Source organism: Lathamus discolor, chromosome 4 (genome assembly GCF_037157495.1).
Source record: "Lathamus discolor isolate bLatDis1 chromosome 4, bLatDis1.hap1, whole genome shotgun sequence".
NCBI classification, from domain to species: domain Eukaryota; kingdom Metazoa; phylum Chordata; class Aves; order Psittaciformes; family Psittacidae; genus Lathamus; species Lathamus discolor.
Genome location: NC_088887.1, coordinates 20,296,013 through 20,322,967, shown reverse-complemented (window position 1 = coordinate 20,322,967; position 26,955 = coordinate 20,296,013). Strand labels below are relative to the sequence as shown.

Below are 26,955 nucleotides of genomic sequence, written 5' to 3'. Positions count from 1 at the left end.
TAGAACATCCTATAATCATGATAACAGGATGAATATTTGATATAATACTTAGAACTGTCTCACAAATGAATTTCAATAAAAATGTGTAATGGAATCAGTGAATGCATTTTACAATAGAAAATTTTTGAAGATCTTTTTAAAGAGAATGAGTAAAGAAGAGAAATTAATGGGTGGTGAGAGAGGAAGGAACATGGAATCTAGATAGGCCAAACCACTGTTTCGTCATGAAACTAAATTCCTAAATTGACTGAAAAATGGCTTTTGTTTAAATCATAAGCATCTTTGAAATTTTTGGAGGTTTTTCTGACATGGTGAAGTCTGTGAAAACAGGGTCATAGCTTTGTAAAATGATAACGATTAAGTTTAAAGACTGTCATGCAACTTGAGCCTTTGTACTCTTCAATGATACACAGCACAGAACACTAAGATGTGCAGGGGTGACTCCATGCTGAATATGTTGGTAACTCTTCCATATGATTTTGACTCATGGATTATAAATTACCCTATTCCTGACACTTGTATATTATCTTCATTTTTTTTTTTCATGGAATTTTGATTTCATATTCATGCACAAACAATAAGATTATGATGTTTCTGTCACTAGTTTGATAAGACTTTTATGCTGCTAAGATGAAATTTTCAGCACTATCAATATAGTATGAACCTTTTGGTTAAGATGCCTTTTATGTTTGGGGAACTGAAATTTCCATTGAGAAATAGATAGCCAGAGGCCTTTAAGAACAGGCTGGAAAAACAGGAATGGCTGCCTTGATTCCTGCTGGGGTGGGCAGATAGGTGAGGCTGGCCTCTCACAGTGCTTTCTAGCCCTGTAATTCTGTTGAGAAATGAAAAATAATGCATGTTCCTAACTTATTTAAATGAAATCAGCAGTATTGAGCTCAGCTGGTCATGTTGATCCATGTGCAGATGAGTCAATAGACAGGAAGCAAGTAGGGCATTATTGGTTGTGTTAAAATCGGTCTTGTTCAGAGTACAGCTAGAGAACTAATCCTATACATACTTAATGTTTTAATTCAGCTTTGTATCTTCATAGTCATCTCTTCTTTCTCTGAAACACAGCAGCAGAAGTTGTTTAATAATTAAAATTTTAGAATTTAAGTTCTGCTTTTCATCTAAAATAATAGCTACAGCTTTCTCGGTGTCATCTTTTGTTAATTTTTTTTCAAACAGTGTTTATTTGATAGCAAATATTACTGTGGCAGTTAGAAAACCGAAGTCAGGTTAGATCTTGGTAAATTGCTCTTTATTTATACCATTGTGATGGACATCAGGAACCAACTCATATACAACAGAACAATAATAGCCACTTTATCGATGTAACTGTTGTACAAGCAGAGATAAGGATCCAGTACACTGGAGAAATGCCAGTTTTCCAAAGGAAAAAATATTTCTTTCAAAATAAAGTATGAATCTTCATAGTAAACAATACACCACCTTACTTCTCTACCTAAGAGTAATTGAGAAGGTGAGGAGATCATAAAAATATAGAAGTTTCATAGCAACCCAATTAGAAAATTTGTTTTCTTATGTCTCCACAATTCTTCACCAGCATTAGCTGTAAGTGCTGTCAAATGGCATAAGAGTCTAATGGAAAAGGAGGGTCAAAGAGTGCTTTCATTTAGAGTTTTGTATCCACCTGAAACTGAAAGGAGGTTGCATTGTTGCCATAGATCGCACTTTGAGGAGTTGTGCAGGACTTGGTAGCAAACCAGCTTTTGAATATGGTCTTAGAAGTTATACCTGACTTAGAAAGCATGCAGGCTTAGGAGGAAGCTGGCATTTCCAATTTTCTTATTTTTATTCCGTGTACTTCCAAGCAGAATTATGCAGGAGTAAATGGCCAAACATTTGTATATGTCTTTGACTTTTTTGCTGTAGTTGGCTTGTTTGCTGACAAGAAGCACTTGGGAGTGTCTTCTATGGGTCGGTCTTTCAAAACAAGTCTTTGAATTCCAGGTTTGTGAACTCTGAGCCTGTTTTGAAAACTAGTGTACACCTTTCTATTAATTTGAGCAGACTTGAACTGAGATTGCTGTGTAGCTATGAAAAGTACAGTTAAGAGTGTGCTGTTGTCAGCTCTTCTCTGCAATGCATAACAGCTGCTTGCCATGCCGGATTTGGCTGTGTTAGCTGTGCTGCATTTATGGAGTTTATGAATGGGTTTTGTCCATTTGGAGAAAGGCGATGATCATTATCTGTGTCTGTAGTCTTAGAGAAAACAAGACTCCTAAATCTTAGAATTGCTCATTTTCTGTCTAGGCAAATGCATTGCTGCATTTGAGGTCTACATTAGCAGAAATATTTCATAAGATTCCAAAGTCTTATAATAATAATTAATATACACTTCAATTCATGGACAAAAATCTCAATATTTTGGGATATTTTTCACAAAAGCATGAATTAGATTTTGTTTTTTGGTTGCATTAAATACCACAGGTATTACACCTTGGAGTTTTCCTTCCAAGAGGAATAGTTACTCAAGACAGTAGTAAGTAGTGTTCTGATGTCATGGCTTGTTTGCCAGGTACAATTCAAGTATGTGCAGACTCTGTACCTAAGTTCACTGCAATTGCATGTGTGCTTGAACAGATTTTTGGCAAGTATTTATGAACTGATTTTTATTCTAGGACCTTGAGCCTGAGAATTTTTCAGCCAGCTGATTATCTGTATGGTTTTCAAGGACTTGGCTACAACAAATCTAATGTTCCAAGGTGTCTTTCTCAAAGTTTTACACTGAAATGACAAAAAAAAAAAAAAAGCTGTTGGAGTTCAAGCAATCCTAAGCTATTGGTATATTTTACGGATATTTTTTTCCTTTTATATCATCGTTAAGTGATTTTATTGCCACAAGTGATGGTTAGAAGATGTAGAACTGAATAGAAATTGTACATTACTCAGAAGTAGAGAAATGGGCCCTGCTGCCTATGGCCTCTTCCCCACAAGCTTTTGAGCTTTATTCCCAGTCCCTTTGCTGGAGGCCATCACCTCCCAGGTGGTTAAATGTCTGCAGTAAGCATCTTTAATGCAATGAACAGATGTATGTAGTAACCACCTAATGTTTTGCTAGGTTTTGCAATGGAACAGATATGGTTAGTGCTCCTGCTGACGATTAAAGTGCTTTCAGTGACTGCTCAATTCAATGGATACAACTGTGATGCTAACCTCCATAGCAGGTTTCCTGGTAAGTGTTTAATAGCCCTTTTTTACTAATGGCTTCTTTATTGCCTTGGTTCAAAGCTGTGCTTGTTTTTAAATGCAGAGCTTTAAATCTGTCTGAAGCCTGGGGGTAGGACTCCACATTAAGTGAGGATTAACTATATTGGTGACAATAAAACTACCTCTAATATTGTGCTTTGCTTTACTTCTTACTTGCACAATGGTTCAAATTCAGACTAGTAGTAATCAAAACAACTCCCCTGATATCAGTGGGGTTTTACCTGCTTTTGCCATACCGCTATCGTGTCCAAGAAATTCACCAGAAAATCGTGTTATTGTAAATATTTTCTATAGATTTGAGTCAGAAGCATCTAGTTGGGTTTTCTTTCATGTTTTATCTGGGTAAGAGAATATTTTAATGTCCTTTTACTGAAATAAAGAAATACCTATTTTTGAGCAAAATGAAGTTGATGGCAGAATTTAGTGCTGCGTTTCAATATTAAATGGCATGTATCTATGCATGATGTACACTCATGCCTCTGAGAAAATAGGAATGATGTTTTGGGGACACTAGGTGTCCAGACCTGTTAATACAGTGAGAAATAGAAATGTCAGTTTTAGTAACATGTCTCAGGGTTCACTCAGCTAAAGAGAACTTTTAGTCTCTGTTACATTGCTTATCCTTCCTGCCTCAGTTGTTTCTTAGGCAGAACAGTAATAATAATAATAATAATGGCTGTGAGTACTGGCTTGCTCACATCTGGTATTCTGAGACAGCAATTGAACTGAACAGTATAGTGGTGAACTCTCACAGAATCACAGAATCACAGAATCCCAAGGGTTGGAAGGGACCTAAAAAGATCATCTAGTCCAACCCCCCTGCAAGAGCAGGGTAACCTACAGTACTCTCGGTATAGGATTACCCTGTAATACCATTCAATGTAGTTGCTTTCTGAATTAGAATAGTTTTCACTTTTTATTGTTTTATTTTGTTCCATTTTTTCTAGGAAGGGGCAGCTCTCTTATTAAACTTAATTCAGCAGAAAGCCTACAGTCTGTTTATTGCATCCTGTGTTGCCACCATACTGTTAGGTACTTTGTTGGCAGTGGATTTGATCCTTTTTCACTTAACGTGAATATGAAGAGCAGAGAAATAACACATGCAAAGAAGATCAAATACGTCGTCCCCATCCTTGACAAAATCTCTGTTTAACTGAGTATTTCACAAACTGCTTATATATTCCCCTTCTGAAAAGTAGGAGCTATACAGGCTTGCTTCAAATGTTTGTGCGAATTGTGCCCACCCTTCTCAGATCTAGCCTTTGTAGCCTTTTATGTAATTGTTTTTCTGTTCTTGAGAGGGTTGCAACAACTGGAGGGAAATTTAGATTTCTCTTTCTCTTATTTTTCAATTTTTCTCTGGTAATTTTTTTGCACCAGCCCTGTGCCATAATTTTATATTTGCAATGTGATACCCATGAATTGAATACAGCTCTTTCTGTGGGTGTTTAGGGGCCTCCTGCAGTTCTTCCTCACCCAAAAAAAAAAAAAAAAAGGTCATATCAGGTTCCATGTCTGCCAAATCTCAGGGACTTGGGAGAAAATTAGGTTACAAGTAAGTGCTAATCACCCTACACTGCTCATAGTTGCTGAGAGTACAGTCCTACTCTTTCTTGCTTGTGATCCCAGGCAGTGAAGATGCAGTGCTTGGAATTTAATCAACAGTCTTAGTGCTGATTTTGAGAGCTAGGAAAGAAAAGTAATTCTGCATTTGAGATAGATAGAGGTAAAAAAATTAAAACCTTTTGTCCCAAAATTTGACAGGCATTATTCTCAGTATGCAAAAGGGAATGTCACGTAATGGGCTAGGGCTCTGGAGCTGAGTGAAGCTGCTGCAGCTCTGTTTCCTGGGTTGAAGAACTCCAGAACACAGGTGAGAGAGCCTCTTCAGGGAGAAGGGATTCATTATTACTATGTTTGCTTCCCCAGTGCTTGACTCAGCCTCAAAGATGTGGCTTTGAGGGTGCTACGTTCACTGCCTTCAGAGTTCAAATATAAGGGAAATAGTGGCGGAAGTAAAACATGAGAACATTTCAAAACAAGCATCTCTCCATGCTAGCTGGTTATGGGTAAACTTTCTTCTTGGTCCATATTTTTTTCACACTAAGATTTTTCATTGTTGTCAGCTGAAATTTCAAACATGGCATGAGAATGGCTTTCTTACTGAGGTCTGTGATATGCAGATACCAGGGAAGCCATTGGATTTTTAAGTTTTCTGCTCTTTTTTGGTGGAGAACAGAAGTTGTCTTTAGCAACGATGAGAAACTAAGCCTTTTTAAAGGAATCTTGGAGCTCATCCATTTTTCATTTTTTTGTGTCTTTATCATTCATTGTTGAGGTGACTTCTTGCTTGGGGATGATGCTTCATAAGTAGGAAGATAAATTACCAAGCAGGACTTCTGTTCCTGCAGTTCGCAGGTTTGTTTTGAGAGCATCAGTATGGAATAATCAGCAGGGATGAAGAAAAAACCCCATGTTGGGTAGATTGAATAGTCTGTGGGTTTTTTATACCAAAAGCTAGATATGTTCTAGAAACTATTTAATAAGGTTAGATGTTGTCATCCTTCAGAGAATTACTTGGAGAAAAATGCTTTAGTTCTTCACTGCAGTAAAGCATAGCTTTTTTAAAAGGCTTTTGGAGGAGAGAACCATAGCAGTCTGGCTGTCTTCAGATGTGAAGCACAGTTTTGGTACAGGGAGATCTTGCTCTAAGTACAGGCTGAGAACTTAGTAGAAGCTAAGAAAATACTGCAGCTTTTTCATGTACACTGTGCATTTTAATTCACCATCAAAGCAGCAATTTGATCAAAGAGGAGGCTCATGGAGAGAAGCTGAGTTTGAACTGTAAGCACCTTTCACACCTCTTCTGGTGGAATGACTTGTTGACGAGTGTTTGTGGGAAGTTTTTGCTCTGGGCAGGTTTTTCACTGCATGCTCTGGGATGAGTCTTGGCAATGTAAAGGGTACCAGAGCGGAAGTAGGCAGTGCAGCTGTCAGCATTTAGCTTGTGTTCTCATGTCATTGATTCAAGATCAGTTCTGTTACAGTAGTATCTGCAACTCTTAAACTTTACTCTGTTTTGAATGGGACACCCCTGTGAGTACTGTTGACTATAGGTATCTTGTGTCATTTGGGTCAGAAGTGGTTTGCCTGCATGCAAACTCAATAAAAAAAGAGGTTGTTATGTTTGAAGTTCCATCAGCTGGGTGATCTAACCTTCAAGCCGTTGCTCCTGCCTTACTCTGAATAAAAGAAGCTTTTAGTGCATGAATGCAATTACTTTTTTATTTAAACTTATCCATCTGTACAGAGAAGGGCCATGATCAGGGGGCTGAAGCACCTCTCCAGTGAAAACTGGGGATGTTCAGCCTGGAGAAGAAAAGGCTCTGGGGAGACCTGATAGCAGCCTTTCCAGTACTTAAAGGGGACCTACAAGAAATCTGGAGAGGAGTTTTTTACAAGGGCATGTACTGACAGGACAAGGGGGAATGGCTTCAAACTGAAAGAGGGTAGATTTAGATATTAGGAAAAAATTCTTCACTGCAAGAGTGGTGAGGTGCTGGCACAGGTTGCCCAGAGAAGTTGTGGCTGCCCCATCCCTAGCAGTGTTCAAGGCCGGGTTGGACGGGGCTTTGAGCAACCTGGTCTAGGGAGGGTGTCATTGCCCATCTCAGGGGGTTTGAAGCTAGATGATTTTTAAGGTCCCTTCTGAGCCAAACCATTCTATGATATATAGGGGTAATATTTACCTTTCTAATTTGACAAGAAATAAGCTAGATACTTAGCATTGAAAGAGATATTGGATCTCTTTGAACCTGGTTTCAAATTAATTTCTGAACAAATATTGTTGTGGTAATTCCAGAATGGACTAATTTGACAACAGTACTTCCTTGTAAAGTAGTGGACGGAAAAGGTTCTGTCTGAAAAGGCTGTTTATGCTCCTGTATAGCACAAATATTGTTTTTGTACTGTGTATGGTCTTGTTCCCTTGAGTGTTAAATGAGAATTTTACAAACAGTAATGGTACCTTTACAGGTAAAGTAATATCCAGCTTTTTAAAAGGGTTAAAGTGAGTTATAAAATTAACTGAGCTATTTATAATTGCATCCTGCAATTTATTACAATCTGTTTTCATTGGTTCAAGTAAGTGTAGCACCGCACTTTGCCATTTGTCTTTTTGTACTGTACCCTCTATCTTAGTATACCAATTAAATGGATCATAACAGTCCCCATGTAGTGAAAACCAAGGAGTGTTTCTTCATGACCTTTCTATATTATATTGGTGTAATTATGTATATGTACAAATCAGGAGATTTTCATGCCAAATCACTTCAGTCTCCATCACCTTGCCTCCATTACCTCTTTTAGCCACATTTACACCCAGTGAGTAACATTTATCACCACATTAGCTTAGGACTGAGTTCAGCCTGATATTTCCTGCACTTGATCATTTTGGCTTTAAAGCCACTATTAAAGCTGTCTAAATTAAACTGCTTGTTCTGTACTGTGAGGGAAGTGCTAGCTGATTTCATTTTTGTCATCACTGTTGTGACAGTGCAGTGAAACAATTCATTTCCACAGGCTTTATGGTATAGTATTGACTGAAGTTGTTCTGCAATTTTTAATAGCACTCAATCTTTAAACAGGTATAATAAATGAGTTGTTATATAAAGGAGTAACGTTTGTGTTTAACATGATGCAGTGTGTCTTCTTGTAAAACACTAGGGGGGGAAAAAAAGAAATAGCCTCCCCCTGTCATCTACAGGCAGAGAAGAGCTTATAGAAAAACTCTGTTATAGCTCTAAAGCAAAATTAACTATTGTTTGCGTCTGTATCTTAACCTCATGCTTTCCCATTCAAGTACACAAGAATGTTCAGAACTTTTGTTTTGTGTATTTTTTTTTTTTTTTTTTAAAAAGGTCAGGTTCATCCAAGAGGGTTTTTTGCTCTTCAAGTATTGATCAATTGTAACAACGGCTGTTTTCTAGGTCTTTTGTATCTTCATAATGTACAGAATGAAAGACTGCAAGATGTGGTGTGGTATTGATTATTGTCTTTCAAAAGTCAACTGCTTTTTCAGTAAAGCTAAACTTGATGCCTTAACTTGAACTTGATGCTAAACTTGAACTTAAAAAAGCCCCCAACTTTAAAGATGTCATAATAAATTCCTCTGATACACTGTTGATTCTACCTCAAAGTCTGCACAGCCTGAGACAGTGGTATCACACAAAATGGCCTCCAGACAGGCTCAGACAAATGCATCTGATTTCCACGCCAGGTGGGTTAGAATGCAGAGCTTAGCCTCCTCAGTTTCTCAATATCACTGGGAATTTCTGTTCCAGAATTTAACTGGACTCCAAATGTTTATTCACTTGCTATTTCCCACTACACTGCAGTGCTTTGGCTTATGAATATGCTACTAAATGATTTGCCAGGGAAATTTGAAATTATGTTTTGTGTGGTAGCCTCTTTTACTATATTAATTCTTGTGTTTTCTCTACTGAAGTTGTAGAGTCAAATCTATTTTTTAGAATAGTGCTATTCTGACCTTTATATTCCAATATTTTGCCTTAACTGGGGTCTAAAAAATTTGATCAGAAGTTACAACAGTAGACTAACTGCTACAATAATTATATGGTGATTACTTGAAATACATCATCTTACAATGACTTTTCCTGTATTTTTATCACAGCTGAAAGAGATATCAATGTTTTCTGTGGAGTACAGACAATTACTATGAAGATAAATTTCTGCACAGTTCTTTTCTCTGGCTATTCTGAGACAGATCTGGCGCTGAATGGGAAACATGGTGATGCCCACTGCAGGGGTTTCATCAATAACAACACTTTTCCAGCAGTGGTCATTTTCATCATCAATCTGAGTACTTTAGAATCCTGTGGAAACACTCTAGTGGTAAGACAAAGTTGACGTGAAATTGTAGCATGGCTGTTTATGAACAGAATCAAGTGAATGTCCTTAACAGCATTGTATCTCTTAAACATGATGTTTACTTTGTCTTACCCTGATAGTAATATATTGTACACATAAAAAAATCTAGAGAAAGTTTGGTAATTTGTAATCATGATTAGTAAAAAGAAAATTTGTTGGGACGCATGTTTGTCTTCTGAGTAGGAAGTATACCTGAAGGCAACTACCCAGCCAATTCCTTATCCATCGAGTGGTCCATCTGTCAAATCAATGCCTCTTCAGTTTAGAGACAAGGAAGGCATTGTCAAATGCTTTGTACAAGTCCATGTAGATGATGTCAGTTGCTCTTCCTTCTCCAAATCCGTAACCCTGTTGTAGAAGGCCACCAGATTAGTCAGGCATGATTTGCCCTTAGTAAAACCATGCTGGCTGTCACAAATCACCTCCTAATGTTCTCTGTGCCTTAGCATAGTTTCTAGGAGGATCTGCTTCATCATCTTGCAGGGCACAGAAGCGAGAAAAAGCAGCCTGTAGTTCCCCGGGTCTTACTTTTTTTACCCTTTTCAAAAATGGGGGCTGTATTTCCCCTTTTCCAGTCAGTGGAAATTTCACTGGACTGCCGCAATTTCTCAAATATGATGGATGCTGGTTTAGCCATCTTAGCTCATCTTTGTGCAGCTAATGACTAATCCTTAGCTGTGGGTGAGTTTATGGAAACAAAATTGGAACCAGGAGCTGACTTGGAAGTCTGTTTTGTACCACTGTAATTTCATTTTATTTAATAAAGCTATCTTACTTGGAACGGGGAAAGAAGAACCCACAAGGTCTCAAACCTTCTAAACCAAGGGAGAAGAGTTGTACCGTTTGTGTATATCACACTGTACAAACAGTGATGACTTGTATTAAAGTATCTATGAATAATTTAGAAAAGCAAATGTAAAAATGTATACTTTTTAAGGCTTATATTGTATCTGGAATTCATATTTGCATTTGATGATACCTATAAGTTTTTATAACAAACCCTCTATTTTGTTGCTAATAACTTTGTAAAACTAGGCTGGAATGTCCAATGTGCTCTGTGACCTAGTTCCCTCAGATTTTCTTTTTAATATTTCAACAAGAACTGTTCACCAAGTTCAAGATTATCTTTTACTATTTTCCCTAAAAAACTGTAGCACCTCCATGACTTGGAGTAGAAGAATTTGACAGGAAAAAACATCTTGCTGTTCACATAGAGTTAATCACACTGTAAATTCCCCGAACTTCCTATTTGACTTTAACTGTAAGTCTGATGTTTTAAGGGAAGGAAAAATTGAAACAAACAAAACACCACAACCCCCAAACAAACAGAACCAAACACTGGTTCCAGTATTTGGAGTCCAAATAAATTGGGTTGCCAAAGGCGTGCCAAGGAGAGCATGGCAATGCACCAGCATTGCTTCTTGAACACCTTTCTCATCTGGGACACCCACTCAACTGGAGGATGTCGGCCTCAGATCCGTGATGCCAGGCAAATTGGGGTTAGGGTTAGCGTTCAGAGAGCCACAAAGCCTACAGCTCTCAGGATACTAGGGCTGAAAAAAACATGCCAAGGGGAGCATGGCACTGCACCAACATTGTTCCATCAACACCTTTTTCATCTGGGACACCTACTCAGCTGGAGGATACCTCAGCTTGAAGATGCCACACAAATTATGGGTCTGGTTGGGGATGTATTTATGGCTTAGGGAGCCACAAAGCCTGCAGATGCAGGGATATTGGTACTGCCAAAGGCATGCCAAGGGAAGCGCGGCAAAAAAATTCGACAGATTGACTAAGTTGGGACTGTTCACCCTGGAGAAGACAATCTGTGTAGAGACCCCATAGCAGCCTTCCAGTGTCTGAAGGGTGCCTACAAGCATGCTGGGGAGGGACTCTCCATTAGAGACTGTAGTGATAGGTCAAGGGATAATGGGCTCACATTTAAACAGGGGAAGTTTAGGTTAGATATAAGGAATAAGTTCTTTACTGTGAGGGTGGTGAGGCACTGGAACAGGCTGCCCAAGGAAGTTCTGAATGCTCCATCCCTGGCAGCATTTAAGGCCGGGTTGGATGGAGTTTTTGGGTGACATGGATTAGTGCGGGATGTCCCTTCCCAAGGTATAGGGGGGTTGGAACTAGATTAACTTCAGGTCCTATCCAACCCTAATTATTCTATGTTTATATGATTCTAATTGGATCTTCCCATGAAGCTTCCCAACCAGGGTGCACAAGATACAAAGTAGCAGCTGCTAAAAATGTAACCAGAAGCTCCTTTCATCCTCTAAGCTTATGCATACTATGCCACAAAGAAGGAGGCTAAAGGAGCTAGGAGCATTTCTTATCATGTTCCCCACAGTGGAGTGATACAATCCTATGCATTTCTTGGCTGTGTTTCACAGCAATGACCTTCAAACTAATTTTTTGTGGAAGTAAAGGATATATAATAGTTGAGGCAGAACTCGGGTAAAACCCAGGTCTGCCTGTAATACATCAGATGCAACTTTCTAAATTTGGGAGGTAGGAAGGTGAGGAAGCTGTAGTTGGCTATACTACCTTAATACTCTAGCCTATGTTTTTTAGTCAATGAACAAATCCTAGGAAATTTGATTTTCATCACTTTCCTGCCATTTGGTAAATAACTAGGTATACAACTGGCAAAGTGTAAGACTGCATCTGTCTTGTAGTCATTTCTTTCATAGCCAAAGAAATCAAAATAGCTCCTGTGCTACTTTGTGCAAAATGTTGAAATACATGTACATCTCAGGATGATTCCTTCATAATGAAATGTCTTTTTAAGAAACTGCAAATTCTAAAACTATTGAAAGCATCTCTTTTGCTAATACTGTTATGCAAAAGAAATGCTACAGTGAATGTCCAGTGCCCTGTTAATCTGCCTTATTGTGTACATGCCTACCAAGATAGGGCCCTACTGAGAGGACTGCACGTTATTTCTGGCTCAGCTCACTCTGTGAGGATAGCAGGTATTCAGGGACAGAATTAAGGTTGCGTTGGCATTAAGATTGTATTACTTTTCAGCTCTGGCATTTCTGACAGTGTTTCTTTGCACATAGTTTATAATATAAATTTAGAGGTGTAGTACATAAACAAAAACAGACTTGAAGTTCAGCTGTTTGGCTTGTATCAGCTTATAAAGTACACTGGTTTTTATGTGTCAAAAACAAAGCTCAAGAGTGACAAAGTATTGTTTCTATGAATGAAATTTCTTGTGTATTGGCTTTATTGAATATGGAAATTCATTTTAGGCAAATATGTTTTAATTGTACTCAAAATGTTTCTTCAGATTTTTTCTCAGTAAGTCATGTGAGGTTTTTTTGGTTGGGTTTTTTTTTTAGTGTTGCTCAAGTCTGTTTTAAGAACAGGGATATTTCTTATGAAGTGTATATGCATTATTTTGGGTAGGTGAAAAACAAAACACAGGGAATATATTATTGAGATCAACTATTTTTGAAGGATTTTCTGATGGTATCTCTGGCTGAATAATGGGCCAAAGCATCAGTGTCCTTAGGTAATTTTTGTTCCATAGTTAACTTTCTGATAATAGGAATTTTTTATCTCCCTCAATAGGTATCCTCAGTTCGAGGTATCAATGCTTATGGAAACACCTCAGTGGTACAGATAGGTAATGTTTCAGGCTATATTGATACACCAGACCCACCAACGATTATCAGCTATTTGCCTGGGCTGCTGTACAAATTTAGCTGTAGCTATCCACTGGAGTACTTGGTTAACAATACCCAGCTTGCTTCGTAAGTGTGCTTTTTATTTCTATATGTTTCATTCCCATATTTGTGTAAGCCCATGTGTATGCACACACATGCACATATGCCTAAGCATATGCATGCCATAGCAGTATTGTCAACATAGTAATTTTTAGCTGTATAAGAGTAAAGAGGAAGGAAAAAGCACTGAAAGAAGAGGTGATGCAAAGGAAAATAAAATACTATAACATCACTGTATGAGATAACAGTTTATGAGGAGCTGCCTTCATGAAGAGAGCCTTAAATAATGTAAAGCTTCCTTTAAAACTCAGGTTGTCTGATGACAAAATGGAGGCAGCAAAATAACTAAAATTCTTGATGAAAATTTGAAAGCATTTGAATATAGAGCTCAAAATAAAATATTTCCATGACTATACCTTGTACATCATGACCCTTTTGTGACTTTGCCTTTCTACTAATTATTTTTCTGATGTGTGTTTTCAGCAGTATCCATTATTTTCTTCATGGTTAAGGTTCTGTCAGTGCTCCAACTATAAATTCCTATTTCTGAAGTTTATAACTCAAATGCATAAATTAACTTCTTGCGATATGACTCATTGGCTTTTTTTGATGATAAAAAACAATGAAGTACGGAAACACACACAAAGATATCTTTGTGATATTTATTGATTTCTGCTTCTGTTGTAGGTCATCAGCTGCTATTTCTGTAAGAGAGAACAATGGTACATTTATCAGCACTTTGAATTTGTTGCTTTACAATGTGAGTAAAAAACACGGTAGTATGACCTGCATTAAAACCATAGCTGAGCGCTATGTGGGTACAAGCTAGATTAGCAGAACAAAGTATAGACTCCTCCTTATTATTTGCTATTCCCTTCCCACTGCTCCCATGAACCAGGCCTTTCACCCAGGTACCTTTCATCTCTGAGTTCCCTTGTCCTTTTTGTTTGCATGTACCTGTTGTCCTGTATTTATATGGCAGGTCTTTGAGGACAGACAGAGTCTTTTTGTCCTGTATTTATACAGTTCCCCATTTTAGAGCTCTGGCTTTCAGGTTGTAGTGCCACATGACTAATCAGTTGTAGTAATAATGATTTCACTCCAAAGTGTATTTATCTGCATTTATTCTGTTTATGTGTGTGTACCTGTTACTATATATGTCTGTCTGTGTATGTGTGTATTGTACTGACACAGAGAGTGCTCTGTAGAATTCCATAAAAATATTCCAGACCTGTTCCCTTAGTAATAAGCACTGTAGCACTCTTGCTGGGGTATTTTTATATTCGTGCTTCGTCAGAATGTTTTGGTCACCTGCAATTGAACTGAGGGCTGTGGAATTTGTTCAAAAAAGCCCGCTGCACTTGTGACCTCATTGCATGGACTTTCAAGATTTTATGGGTTAATAATTTTAACATTTTCTAACACTACTCCCATATGTTTCAGATAATTTAACTTTGATATGCATTATTGTAAAAGCTTTTACTACATAAATGTGGATGGTGAGAGTAAAACATGAAAAATGCTTGTACCTTTACTCAACATCCGCAAAATGATTTTTTTATGCTGATTAAAATTTTTATTCATCCATTTATATAGCTGATTTAGATATCAATTTTTCAATCTATCAGGCATCATTTTTGTAAATTATGAATCTGTTTTTTTTACATTATTATTCATGCCATCATGATGTTGAGTTAAAGTCATGCAACTGTTTTAAAAGTCGGTGTTGTATGTTTTGAACATACTGAGCTATAAATACTCTAACAGGATGTTTTCCAAAGGCATGCTTAAAAAAATTGTTTGTTTGACAGAACAGAGCTACAAATATCATATAGTATGTTAAAGTGAAGATTATAATTCTCTCATTTTTAAATAAACCTGTGGCCAAAAAGATAAGGCAGGGTAAGGGTAGCTAAATTTTTCAGGGTAAACATTGACCACCACCTATTTGCTGCCTTTCAGGGCCCAATTCTGAAAACAGTGAGGTGTAAGTGCTATTGATACTCATACTGAGCATATTTTTTCCTCAAATACCAGATGCCAAGAGGGGCTTTCATCCTCCCTAACCCAGTGAGTTTACAAGCTGATCATGAACAGTGCTGTCTTATTCCTCTGGTTTCCGTCATACTACTCAGTCTAGTGAGTAGCACTAGCATGAATGATACTGTTAAGGATGGCAGATTCAAGTGATGGATGTCCCTTTCTGGTTCACATCCTAGGGCTCAGTGTATACACAGACAGCTCACACATTGCTTACAGCCTGTCTGGTTGGGAGTGTTTCTTGGGACAGCCATGGTCTTGTGAACTCTTATTCTGCAGCCTCACTTGGTCCCTGTTAGGGAGTGCTGGATCTGGGAGGGACCTCGAGGCTCTTGTCCACTCTTGGCATTGGTGAGGGGTTGTGTACAGATTTGGCTCTTGACTGAAAGCAGCCATACTTTTAAACTTTGGCTGTAATGTTATTTCCTAACATTGATTCTTCATCTTTCAGCTTGCTTCCATATTCCCTTGCAAGGTGATGTTTACATTTATGTTGTTAGCATGTTACTGTTAGGAAAGACAAGAAGAGACATGATAGACTCAAGAGTTTAATAGCAAAATATTTATTGGGCTTTCACAGATCCTAAGTGGTTGTGTGCTTTTAGGCTTTCCTGTAAATATCTGTCCAACTGAATAAAACCTACTCTTTAAGAAAAAAAAGAACTGTGGAATGCAAGAGTGAGGGACTTTTTGTGCACTTTTTAATCAGTTGCAAAATGTGACAGAGCTACCTATTAGAGAAATGTAGAATTAATTTTAAAGAAAGGAAACTTACCTGAACTTACTTAAATGGTTTCTCAAGGACTTGCTTGTGTATGTCACAGAGCTGGTCTGTGTGTGTGCATGGACACTTCCCAAGGGCCCTGATGCTGCAGAGATTTAATATTGGGCATGCTGTGAATTTTGGCATTGTTCTCTTTGGAAAACATAGGTGATTTTGTGCTTAATCCTTGTTGCTGTCAGCTGCTGGTCTTGGTCTTGCCTGCCACACTGAACCTGGCCAAAATCCTGATTATAACAAAAAATTTTCTATGTATTGAGTGTTTTGACCTTGACTAGGTCTCAAAGTGCTGAGCCCCTGTGCTTTCTGTGTTAGCAACTAATTTGACGTAGGTGATGTTACCAGTAAGTGCATTTCGGTATGCTGAATTAACATCTGTCACTCACATCTGCTTTGTAGCTTTGTTGCTGTGCTGACATTAATGGCTCAGCCTTTGAACAAGAGACCAATAGAACAGCTATATCTATGTAGCAGTATATGGGTCGTTCCCAACTTTTATGTTATATACAGCTTTCTTGAAACAGCTTTTTTAAATACTGGAATTTAAATGAAAATGTTTAGTTGTAGTTTTCAACAAGCCAACTTCCATCAAAACTACACTTTGCACAATAGAATGTGTCTGTTTTCCCAGGCTACAGCTTAAGATATATAAAAGCTGTCTCCTGGGGCACTGTTACAACCTAGTCAAGCTCCTCTTTTAGAAAACAACAGTAGCTGATACATTTGCCTGTAGGTGCTGTGAGGCTTAATAAAATGTTAACGATTGCTACATTTTCTTTAATCAAGAATCCAACCACTTCATAAAATCATAAGCAGTTTCCCTAAAATAGTTGCAAAGGATAAGGCCAGTGAAGTGTTGCTCAAAATAGCTGCATAGGTTTAAGGCCAGTTAAGTATTTCTCATCTTTACAAACTTGTAGCCAAATGCTCTGGCACTGCTTTTTACTTCTTCCCTTTAAGGAGGAGAAAGTAAATGACTGTCCCACATTTTTCAGTCAGAAAAATTAGGTGGAAGTTCAGTCTGTGGCTGCAGTTGGGTTGTTACAGTAGAATTCTGGTACACTGAGGCAATGTTTGTTTTTCAGGATTCAACCTACAGCCATCAGCTCCTTATTCCAAGTACAGGTTTACCTTTGAAAACCAAAATATATGCAGCTGTAAGAGCGACCAACCTTGATGGCAGGTACCATGAAGGATGTTATTTCTTGTCTTGCTTGCTATTTCGCTCTTGGTGTTGCAAATTTTTCTGATTTAGAAGCAGCTGTCTTTCCTCATAGACTTTAATATGTCAAAATATTGGTTATTGTTTGGAAATCACTGCCCTCAGCTCTGGGGTATCAGGTCCTTGACTGCAAATTGAATGCATATCTTGCTGCTGTACTCATGATAAAAGTTCTCCTGAATAGTAATTTAAATTGTATATTGCTCTTATTTAAGAAAGGGACTTGATCAAGCGTGAAATTCTAGGGCTTTTAAAAGTGGGATGGTTTTGATTTCAAGTCCTATGTGACCGTGACTTCTGAGAAGAAGTATACAACCTGCGTTGTTGTGGCAGCTGACTTGCATGAAACCAAATTATTTGATTTATACAGTTCTGCTGCTATACTGTGCTGTTTAACTTTTTAAGTAGTGGGAAGAAACAGGTAATATATTGGGAATGTAGGATCACTTCTATGTGACCTGTTAAGTACAGCGGCTCAGCTTCAGTGTAACAGCCTGCATTATCAGTTTGTCTGCTTGCCTTACTGCTCTTAATCTTACCTCATTTGCTCTCCATCCCTACTCTTACGTTGCCAGTTCACCTTGTCTATCACTTTGTTTCCTGTGCAGGTGGAATGTTTTGATGGACTACTGTTACACCACACCATCTGGTAATCCTAGCGATGATCTCCGATATGACCTTTTTTTCAGGTAGGTCATAGAATAGTTAGGGTTGGAAAGGACCTTAAGATCATCTAGTTCCAACCCCACTGCTATGGACAGGGACACCACACACTAAACCATCTCACCCAAGGCTTCATCCAGCCAGGCCTTTAACACTGCCAGGGATGGAGCATTCACAACCTCCCTGGGCAACCCATTCCAGTGCATCACTACCCTAACAGGAAAGATCTTCCTCCCTATATCCAATCTAAACTTCCCCTGTTTAAGTTTTAACCCATTACTCCTTGTCCTGTCACTACAGTCCTTGATGAAGAGTCCTTCCCCAGCATCCCTATTGGCCCCCTTCAGATACTGGAAGGCTGCTATGAGGTCTCCAAGCAGCCTTCTCTTTTCCAGGCTAAACAGCCCCAACTTTCTCAGCCCATCTTCATAGAGGAGGTGCTCCAGTCCCCTGATCATCCTTGTGGCCCTCCTCTGGACTTGTTCTAACAGTTCCATGTCCTTTTTACGCTGAGGACACCAGAACTGCACACAATACTCCAAGTGAGGTCTCACGAGAGCTGAGTAGAGGCGCAGGATCACCTCCTTCGACCTGCTGGTCATGCTCCTTTTGATGCAGCCCAGGATACGGTTGCCTTTCTGGGCTGTGAGCGCACACTGAAGCCGGCTCATGTTCATTTTCTCATTGACCAGCACCCCCAAGTCCTTCTCCGCAGGGCTGCAGGAGCCTGTCTTTTCTACAGAGCCTGTAACCTTCCATTCCAACACTCCAGTCATAGGAGCCATCCCACCGTGTTTCTGTGATGCCTATTATATCATACCCCCATCTGGTCCTGTGCACACTCAGTATTTCGTGGATCTTTTCTTTAAAATACAGTTGTAAATCTCTCCAATACCAGTGCTCCAAACTGCCTGGAAAGTCTAATCAATAATAGCAGGGAGGACCAAGGGCTAGGCTTACAGGTAACATGTCAGGACTTATCTGGTTAGTGAACAGAAGCAAGAGCAAAGTCATAAGAATTCTGAAGGTAGAGAAGCATATATACAAAATGACTCTACTAGAGATACCGTAAACACACAAACTGAATAGCTAAACTGGCCTTTATTTTACTAAAGGTACCATTGTGGTGAATGACAGTGATGTATAACATCACAGACTCTAGTTCAGGAAAGCAGTTAAGCAAACATTTAAAGACAAGATTAAAGACAAGCTCCTGCTTCTACTCCTAGCAGTACCATTTATTTGAGTTGGAACTTTGAAAAACATATTGGCGTATCTCAGATTAAATCTTAGCAGTGACAGTTGCTAGAGGGGTATTGTCTACGTTTTTGAGTTGCCTGTCTATACTGGTTAGCATACTTGATTACTTTTTGCTTCAGGTCTCAGGTTTCTCTGGACACTTGAATTAAATATTACCTTGGTTATAGCTGTGGTGTTGCAAAACAAAACATACTGTTTTTTATAGAAATGTATTTCAGCACAGGACTGTGCAGCCTAACAGGCAGATTGCGGCTTCACATTAGGTTGCTGTGCTCTTTTCCAAGGAGCTGAAGCATTGAGCTTATTAAAATACCTTATTCTCAGTTTAGAGCTTCAAAATGCTAATACAGCTGCTTATCTGAGTTTCAATCTTCTCTACAAAAACTAGCTGTGACAAGGACCCACAGACAACTATAATTGAAAACGGCAAGAGCCAAATGGGCCGGTTTTCCTTTGAGGTTTTTCGCTTTGTGAAGCACAAGAACCAGAAGATGTCTACGGTCTTCCTTCACTGTGTGACAAAGCTGTGCAGAGCAGATGACTGTCCTTTTCTTGTGCCAGTAAGTTTCAGTGAAGGGAAGCTGCTGTTAATTAAACTAGGCACACTGGAGTTATTCTGCACACTAATGCTATGGAAGTTTGGATGGCACAGAATTAAGGTGACTTGTAATCTGAAGAATGTCTTTTTGTGTCTGAAGAAACATAAATTGATGAACAGAGCTATGAATATTGTCATCCAAACATAGAATGCTACTAGACCTGCAAAATGCAGGTTGTTGAACACATAAGAAATTACCTGTTTGCCTTTTGGTCCTTAATTCATTTGTAAAAGTTAAAAACAGATAGCTTCAGAGCTGATATTCTTAGTACAGTATCTAAGAAAAAAAATATCCACAACTGCAGTGAATGAACAGAAATATCTTTGAACGGAACTTATGGAAAACTTAAACCTATAGTAAAGTGCCATCATACCATCAAGGAAAATTTGAAAGTTTCTGATGGTGGCTGTGTGTGGGGGAGGAATTACATTCCCTATAGTTAATCACCACACTCTATAGTTTGGAAACTGCTGTTCTGTTGAAGTTCATGAAGTTGTGACGATTAAAAATTATTTCAGTTTAGGAATGTCAGGAACAATAAATATATTTTAGAAACTGAAACATCTAAATAAACATATAAACACAGAATATTCTGTGGTGTCTTCAGAATGCAGTATCATTTCCTACTGAATGAATTCCCATTTAGAATTTTAAAATGCTATCAGTTCACTATGCTTCTGACATTTTGTACAATGTTTATACTTTTACGTTACACTTTAAAATAATTGTTTCTATTGAACTAATGTGCTGAGTTTGTCCAAGTTCCTTCACATGAAGTTGAAATTAAAGAAATACTCTTGAGTGAATACCTAAGATAATGGTAGATAAGTTAGAGATGGTAAAGGTGGATTCCAGATGACAGAATGCTGGGGATTGTTTTAATATGTGTCATTGATATTTAGAACTCTATGGAAAATGTGTAAACTTTAACTCAAGAAGCTTTCTGGGATAAGGATTGTAGCATGTTGTCTATCCTTAGTCAAGAAAAACATGTTTGTTGGGAAAAACTGTCTGTAAACAAAGATTTGAGAAATTACCTAATGACAATTTAATATACTATAGGATGGATCTTGTGCACAACAGCAACGTAGCTCTATAAATAAAGAAAGGAAAAAATCAACAGGAAGCGAGGCATTTATAAGATACACTTCCAGGGAATATTGTAGCTATTTTTATTGCAAAGTAATATAATGCATGCTAAGAAATAAAATCAAAGTTGTAGTATTGCTTATAAAAGAGTTTGCATTAAAGCATGAAGCATAGAAAGGCAATAATTCCACTCCACTCTGAAACTGTGATTGTTTTGATTAACCGCTCAGATTTGCAGTAACAGAGAAAGAAGAGACACTGGTGGGAGGACAACTTGGAGCCCCCAGAGCACCTCTGGCAATGCTGTAATCTCTGCTGGCCCCATCATTACAAGGAGTGGTAGGAATGAACAAACTTTTCCTATAGACTGCAGAAATTCCAGAAATCTGGAGAAATGTTTTGCAGTTTAATATAAATTTTCAGTGACTTAAGGAAAGCGTGGATTCTCCATGAGATTGCTGCACTATTTTTTTCCCTTACTGTTCGAGTCTTTGGTAGAAAATTTGAGCCAATATTTCTGTTTGTCTCTCACATGTTTCCAGTCAAATCACTGTGGGATATCGTTATGTGCGTAAGACCATTATAAAAGCCCAAACTCAGTGGGTTGATGGCTCTTTTTTTTTTTTTTTTTTGGTCAGATTTCACTGCCAATAATGGAATTTAAGGTACTGTGTTCAGTGTTGCAATTTAATTTGGACAGCTAATGAGTATTCACTGTCACTTTCTAGTCACTGTTTCTTCCAGCTTCACCTCTGGGTTTTTACCTAAGTGTTGCATAAAATTAATACATGCTTTGCTTAGCCTTCAAGTATAAGGCCAAAACAGGACATTGTAAATTCTAAACAGAGTCATCTAAAATCTACTCTTTTAAATCCCGTGACTTCCATTTTTATTGCCAAAGCATTGTTTGGTTTAAAAAGGCAGCTTTAAATGCAACCTGCAGTCTCTGAAAAGAATTTGAGACTGTTGTTGACAAAATAATCACATATATTAAAAAGTTTAAAAAATTGAGTTTACAGATATTTATAAGTATTTACAGTTAAGCAACTGGTTTCAGCAGTCTTAGATTCAGGAAGCTGAGAGAAGGACTGGATTTAGTCTGAAATAATTAGATGGAAATAATTTAAACACTTGAGAAATAAAATCCTTCTTTACACACAAAGTGGTTGTGTCCACTTATACAAAGAGAACAACTGACCTTTCAGAATAGGGAACCATCGTAGCAAAAGACCATTTTTAGAACAAATACCCTTTGTTATAAGCAACATTTCTGCAATAAAAAAAAAAAAAAAGTTTTTTTTTTCTGCATCATATGTAGACCCAATTGAGTTGCTGCCATCTGATTAGTCAAGGAAAAAGTGAAAAGAACAGAGTTGCATGCGTGACTACTTATGGGAAATGAATGAGAGATTTGCTCAAACATGTATGCTAGAGAAATATTGCCTTGGGTGAGGAATGGAAACCAGATAAAGCTTGTTATATGAGCAACCTTATTAGGTAATATAGCTTATGATTGAAAGGCTGTGAATTCTATTTTTACTATTGGAAAAAAAAAAGGGTATTTATCAATTACATTAAAATTATGCATAACTTCAAGTGAAAATGTGTCTGTGGCTTTTTAATTACCCAAAGAAAGGGTAAATGATTTAATTACAACTGTTGAGTTTTTTAATATGAAAACATGAATAAAGCTGGAAAAGGAAAATAATAATTTTTTTTAGGTGTCATCTACTTGAGGTATGTGGCTAAAGCTTTTCAGGTTAAACATATTTCTGCATCTCCGTATTATGCTCTTGGAGCATCCCACTCCTGCTGTCAGGAGGATGGTTTGATGGGAAGAAATCTTTAAAAAATGGAATTCAGTTCTGAACTCTATCACAAATTTCCTGAGTGGCATTGTGGAAGTCCCTTAATCTGACTTGCACTTCACTTTTCCTTCTGGAGCAGAAAGAGGGTATTTCCTCACATTTTCCCTTCCCATTGTGAAGACAATGTGAGGTTCATGAATACTATAGTCAATAAAAGAAGAGAGGAAAGGTCATGAGAGAACTTGAACAGGATGATCTGATTTTGAATGAGGAGTACTGGCTTACTCTGGTGCACTGCTGCATGGAGATGCTTATACTGTTTTCAAGGCCAGCTCTGGTCCAACTTTAGTACAGATACATTTGTACTGAGCCCATCAAAGCTGCTGCACCTCACTCACCATGGTATGTGTGCCAATGTTAAGTCTGCAGTTGCATGGACTCTTCAATTCCCTCATAGCCTGGTGCTGCATCTGTCTGGGGCTGGTGCCATGCACATCAACATCTGCAGAGGCACCTCAGGTTAGCCAGGTGAATTTTCTTTGGCGGCCATTAATTTGGGTTGTTTTTTTTTCCCTCAACAGACTATTAAGTAACTTCACATGGGTGTGCTCACATTACAAACAAAGCAATTTCATGTATTTGGTGGAGTTGTCCTTATTCTACCAGAGATGCTAAAAGCTACTAGTCAGTGTTGCAAGTGCAGCAAGTATAGCAAGTATAGCTATTGGCTTTTGTGTTGCAAGGAAGCGAGCAGTAGGCAGAGGTATTCGTAAAATATAATGCATCCTGTTTTTGTTTTCTGTAGATGAGACAACAACCAACAATTCACAGCTTGGTAAGTTAACCAGACTTCAAGAAACATAAAACAGGGTTTATGAGTGAAAAAGAACTGAGGAGATGAGCCATTTTGATTGAGCTATATAGAGAGAGCCTATGGAGAAGCTTGTTTGCAACTTGTGGTCTGCTAGGGCAATGAAGGAAATAGGCTGTAGGGGAGATCAGGTCTTTTAAGTTTTAGGTTGCTTTTCCTCTGGGAACTTTGAGGACTTGTTTCAGCCTGTTACTGTTCTCTGCTCATGACAAGGAGTAGCTGATGACTAAGAAAAGATAGTCAAGGTAACCAGGTGGTCCATTGGACAATTCCACCTTTCACTTGTTCATAACAGGACTGGCACAACCAACCTATCCTGTCCTGTGAACTCCAATACTATTTATTCCCTTCTTTTCTCAACTTAGGCTGCATAAAAGCAGCTACCTTTCTTTCCTGGCATATAAACATATAACACAGCTCTATAATGAGCTGCTACGTGATGTGTTCCTACCCATGGCTATCACTAAAATAATAAAACCCAAACTCTTCATTTGCTGCACACAGCTTGCTGTGCTAATGGCTGCTACCTTTCCTTACCATCATCCTTCATGATGTTGAGGGTAAGTGGACGTTTCTGGGAGAAGCAGTCTGGTTTCCCATGGAGAAGCTATGTTGTTTCTTCTCACTCTCCAGCACTCGTAATTGCTCTCTTAGGCAAATGCACATTGGTGCTTTGGGTAGCACCTACCACTCAAATGTGGGTGTGTTTTTCCCCCCTGCTGGAAAAGATGGTACAGGCTGAATGTGTGTGTTCCAGCATCCCGGGACTGGTTCACAGCCTGTTGAGCTATGCTGAATAGTAAATATGTTACCTCTTCTGAGAATTGATAAATGTGTTTAGAAGCCTTCTGTGAAGGTATACAGATAAAGTATCTCAGCTATTTGCTGCTAGATATGCTTACTTAGGGTTTATACACACTTTGAATTGAGATGTGAATACTGATAATCAGGGAAGAAACCCTTTCATTAACTTGATTAGGCCACAAATCCTTATACCTCTGCCTTGATAGTTCTTGGACACCAGTAGTCTTGTCTTACGTAGCACAAATCAAGGTCAGTCACTAGCATATCAAAGATTATGTCTTATAAGTATCCTTACTCTCTTTATTCCTCAATATCATAGATATTGAAAGAACTGATAACTATTTTCAACATTTGCTCATTCTGAAGTACAGTTTTATTCCCTTCATTGTAATTATTCTGTATATAGCGTGTGGTGATGGAGAGACAGGAGTGTTTGGCACTGCTGAGAGATTGTAACCAGAACTTACCTGTGCCTTTCTGTTCTCCTTGCAGCTCATCCAGATGGACTTCCTTTCCAGCTGAACTCAGTCACTACTGCACTGATTTCAGGCATTGTCATCCTAGGAATCACAAGCATTTTCTTTTTTGTATGCTCCTTAACTCTTCTGCACAGAAAGTGGCCCAACCGTCCAGTCTTGACTGGCATCCGAAACCCAGTTTTCAACTGAAACTGATGATTTACTTGCTTTTTTTCTTTGGGGCTGCCTTTCTTGCCCATGAAATATGATTCCGTTCAAAAATAATATTAAGGCAATACTACAGCTGTATCCAGCTTCTATTCCAGCTATTCTGTATTTTTGTTTTGCTAGATGATGTTGTGTAGGTAAGCAGCAGTGACATTCGTAACGATCCTAGAAAATTATGAGAATCTCAATTGTGTTTGTGATCAGACTGTATAACATCATGCCCATGGGTGTGCTGACAATAAAGCTTGTGTCTCCAGCTTCCCAGTGAAGTCTCAAAGCTGAAAATACTCAAGGTGAGAACCTTTCTAAGCATGCCACGCTTGCACTAAACCTGACACATTCAGAAACATTCTTAGGTCCATACACACCTCACACCTACTAAAAGGATAACTTTAATTTTGTCATGGTATTTTTCACAGATCTGAAAACACTTATGTCTCCAGAGGACTTTGTTTTATTTTATCTTGGCTAAAAATATCTCGAGAGAGACTTAGAATAAGTGATTTTTGCTTATTGTTCATTTAGAAATGTTTTCTTAGATGTATCTTCCACTGAATTGTGATTATATCATATGAAGGGCATAATTTGGTTGAGTATCTTTAAGTCACATAGTTTGAGACAAACTGCAGTTGGTCCCAAGGAACAATGCTACAGTTCTTGAGGTGGAAAAATCTTTTCCCAGCAAAATCATTGAGTGAGAATCAGTGAGGACTTTAAATCTAAATGATGTTCAGCAGCAAGTTTCTTCTGCACAGAAGTGCCACATCTACAGCCTTCAGTCAAATTTTAACCTCAGGAGCTGCTCCAAGGGAAAAAGTATTCCTTCCCCTCCCCAACTCCTTGAGCAGGCAAGCTAATACAAGCAAGTAATGCCTGTACTTTCCTCATACATAACTAGTTTTGGAGCACAACTTGGCAGTTAAGAAAAAGTCTCATTAATATCCTAATTTGTAGGGGCCACTTTTGCCCACGAGCTTTGCAGTTTTTGGGTAAGGCTTTGCTTTCTACATGTAGAGATGTAAATCAGTGCTTATTTCTTTAGCAGATTTCCTGCATGAATTAAACTTCTTCACTGCATGGATGAGGGGGAGAGGGCAACTAGAGGGATAACAAGTAATAAGCATTACTGTACTATTGACTCTAGTTAATCTAATAAACAGCACACTTAACTGGAGTGTGAGTGACCAGGTGCCCTCAAACAGGAGAACATGACAGTCAGTTCTACGTAGACTAGACAAAAATGCTGGTATTAGAGGCTGCTGTAGACACAACATATATTAAGCTGGACTGTCTAGATGACTGGGATTTTGGCTACGCATACACCAGTTCGATTTCATTTTTCATATACTGTACATATGTGCCTAGGAACACCTCATTGATATTTATCATCATTCTGTGTTATCCATGTCTGTAATTTCATTGATGTGATGCTACTGGCTATTGATTAGGGATTTTGTCTCTCCAGGTTAAAGATAAATGCAGACTTGTTCTCAGTTTTCTCTGATCCTGCAAATGGCTGTTGTTCACAAAGTCCACTGTGCTGTGGTACCCCTTATGCCTGTTTTCCTCCAGTGTTAATACCTCAGAAACATTTTTGCACTTCAGGGGTTAGGTCTGATTACATGTAAAACATGATAGTTTAATAAAATTATTTGAAACATTTCAGAACAAATGCATTGTCTGAACTGTTCCTCCACCTGTCAAATTTTTACAGTTTTGTGTACTTGCTTTTAGTGACCTCATTCTACAAAGATGAAAACTGGACCTGAATTTTTAACTCAGTTTGGTTAGAGCTTTCAATATATAGGATAAATTAATGTTAAGTATAGCTTTACTGGTCTTTAAAGGAGGTCAATAAACTCTAGAGATTTATATCCCAGTCTGGAGATAAGTAAATTCAGATAATCTATTTTAATTTACTTGTAAAGACAACCACAGAAATTCCATTAATGTAATTACTACTTCATAACCAGCAGCTTTAGCTGCAAATTTCCAGTGATGGAGATAATCATTTTCATCCTTAGTATGTTTTAATTTCTCTGTTTCTGGAAACTGTTGCTTATACAGAGAAAAGAAATTTATGGTCATTAACAACTACTTGGCCAAAATTGTTGGGGCCTGGGTAGCCTACTAAAATAGGGTACTTCTTACACAATAATGTAATGTGTAAAATGTTTTTCTTACGTTAGTCCAAATTTCTTTTGTG

At 38.2% G+C, this 26,955-nt stretch overlaps 1 protein-coding gene across 10 annotated transcripts in view; it reads left to right on the top strand.

Annotated features, from left to right (window-relative positions):
• Nucleotides 1–26,421, top strand: part of LOC136013124 (zona pellucida-like domain-containing protein 1) — a 103,206-nt gene extending 76,785 nt beyond the window's left edge. For all 10 annotated transcript variants that reach the window (XM_065676485.1, XM_065676487.1, XM_065676486.1 and 7 more), the window contains 10 exons: nucleotides 3,089–3,202; nucleotides 8,930–9,150; nucleotides 12,772–12,953; nucleotides 13,614–13,686; nucleotides 16,833–16,930; nucleotides 17,578–17,658; nucleotides 19,281–19,452; nucleotides 20,811–20,919; nucleotides 23,194–23,223; nucleotides 24,556–26,421. In XM_065676485.1, the coding sequence (XP_065532557.1) occupies nucleotides 3,089–3,202; nucleotides 8,930–9,150; nucleotides 12,772–12,953; nucleotides 13,614–13,686; nucleotides 16,833–16,930; nucleotides 17,578–17,658; nucleotides 19,281–19,452; nucleotides 20,811–20,919; nucleotides 23,194–23,223; nucleotides 24,556–24,731 (1,256 nt within the window). In that variant the 3' untranslated portion in view covers nucleotides 24,732–26,421. The remainder of the gene's footprint in view (nucleotides 1–3,088; nucleotides 3,203–8,929; nucleotides 9,151–12,771; nucleotides 12,954–13,613; nucleotides 13,687–16,832; nucleotides 16,931–17,577; nucleotides 17,659–19,280; nucleotides 19,453–20,810; nucleotides 20,920–23,193; nucleotides 23,224–24,555) is intronic.
• Nucleotides 26,422–26,955: the final 534 nt, after the last annotated feature.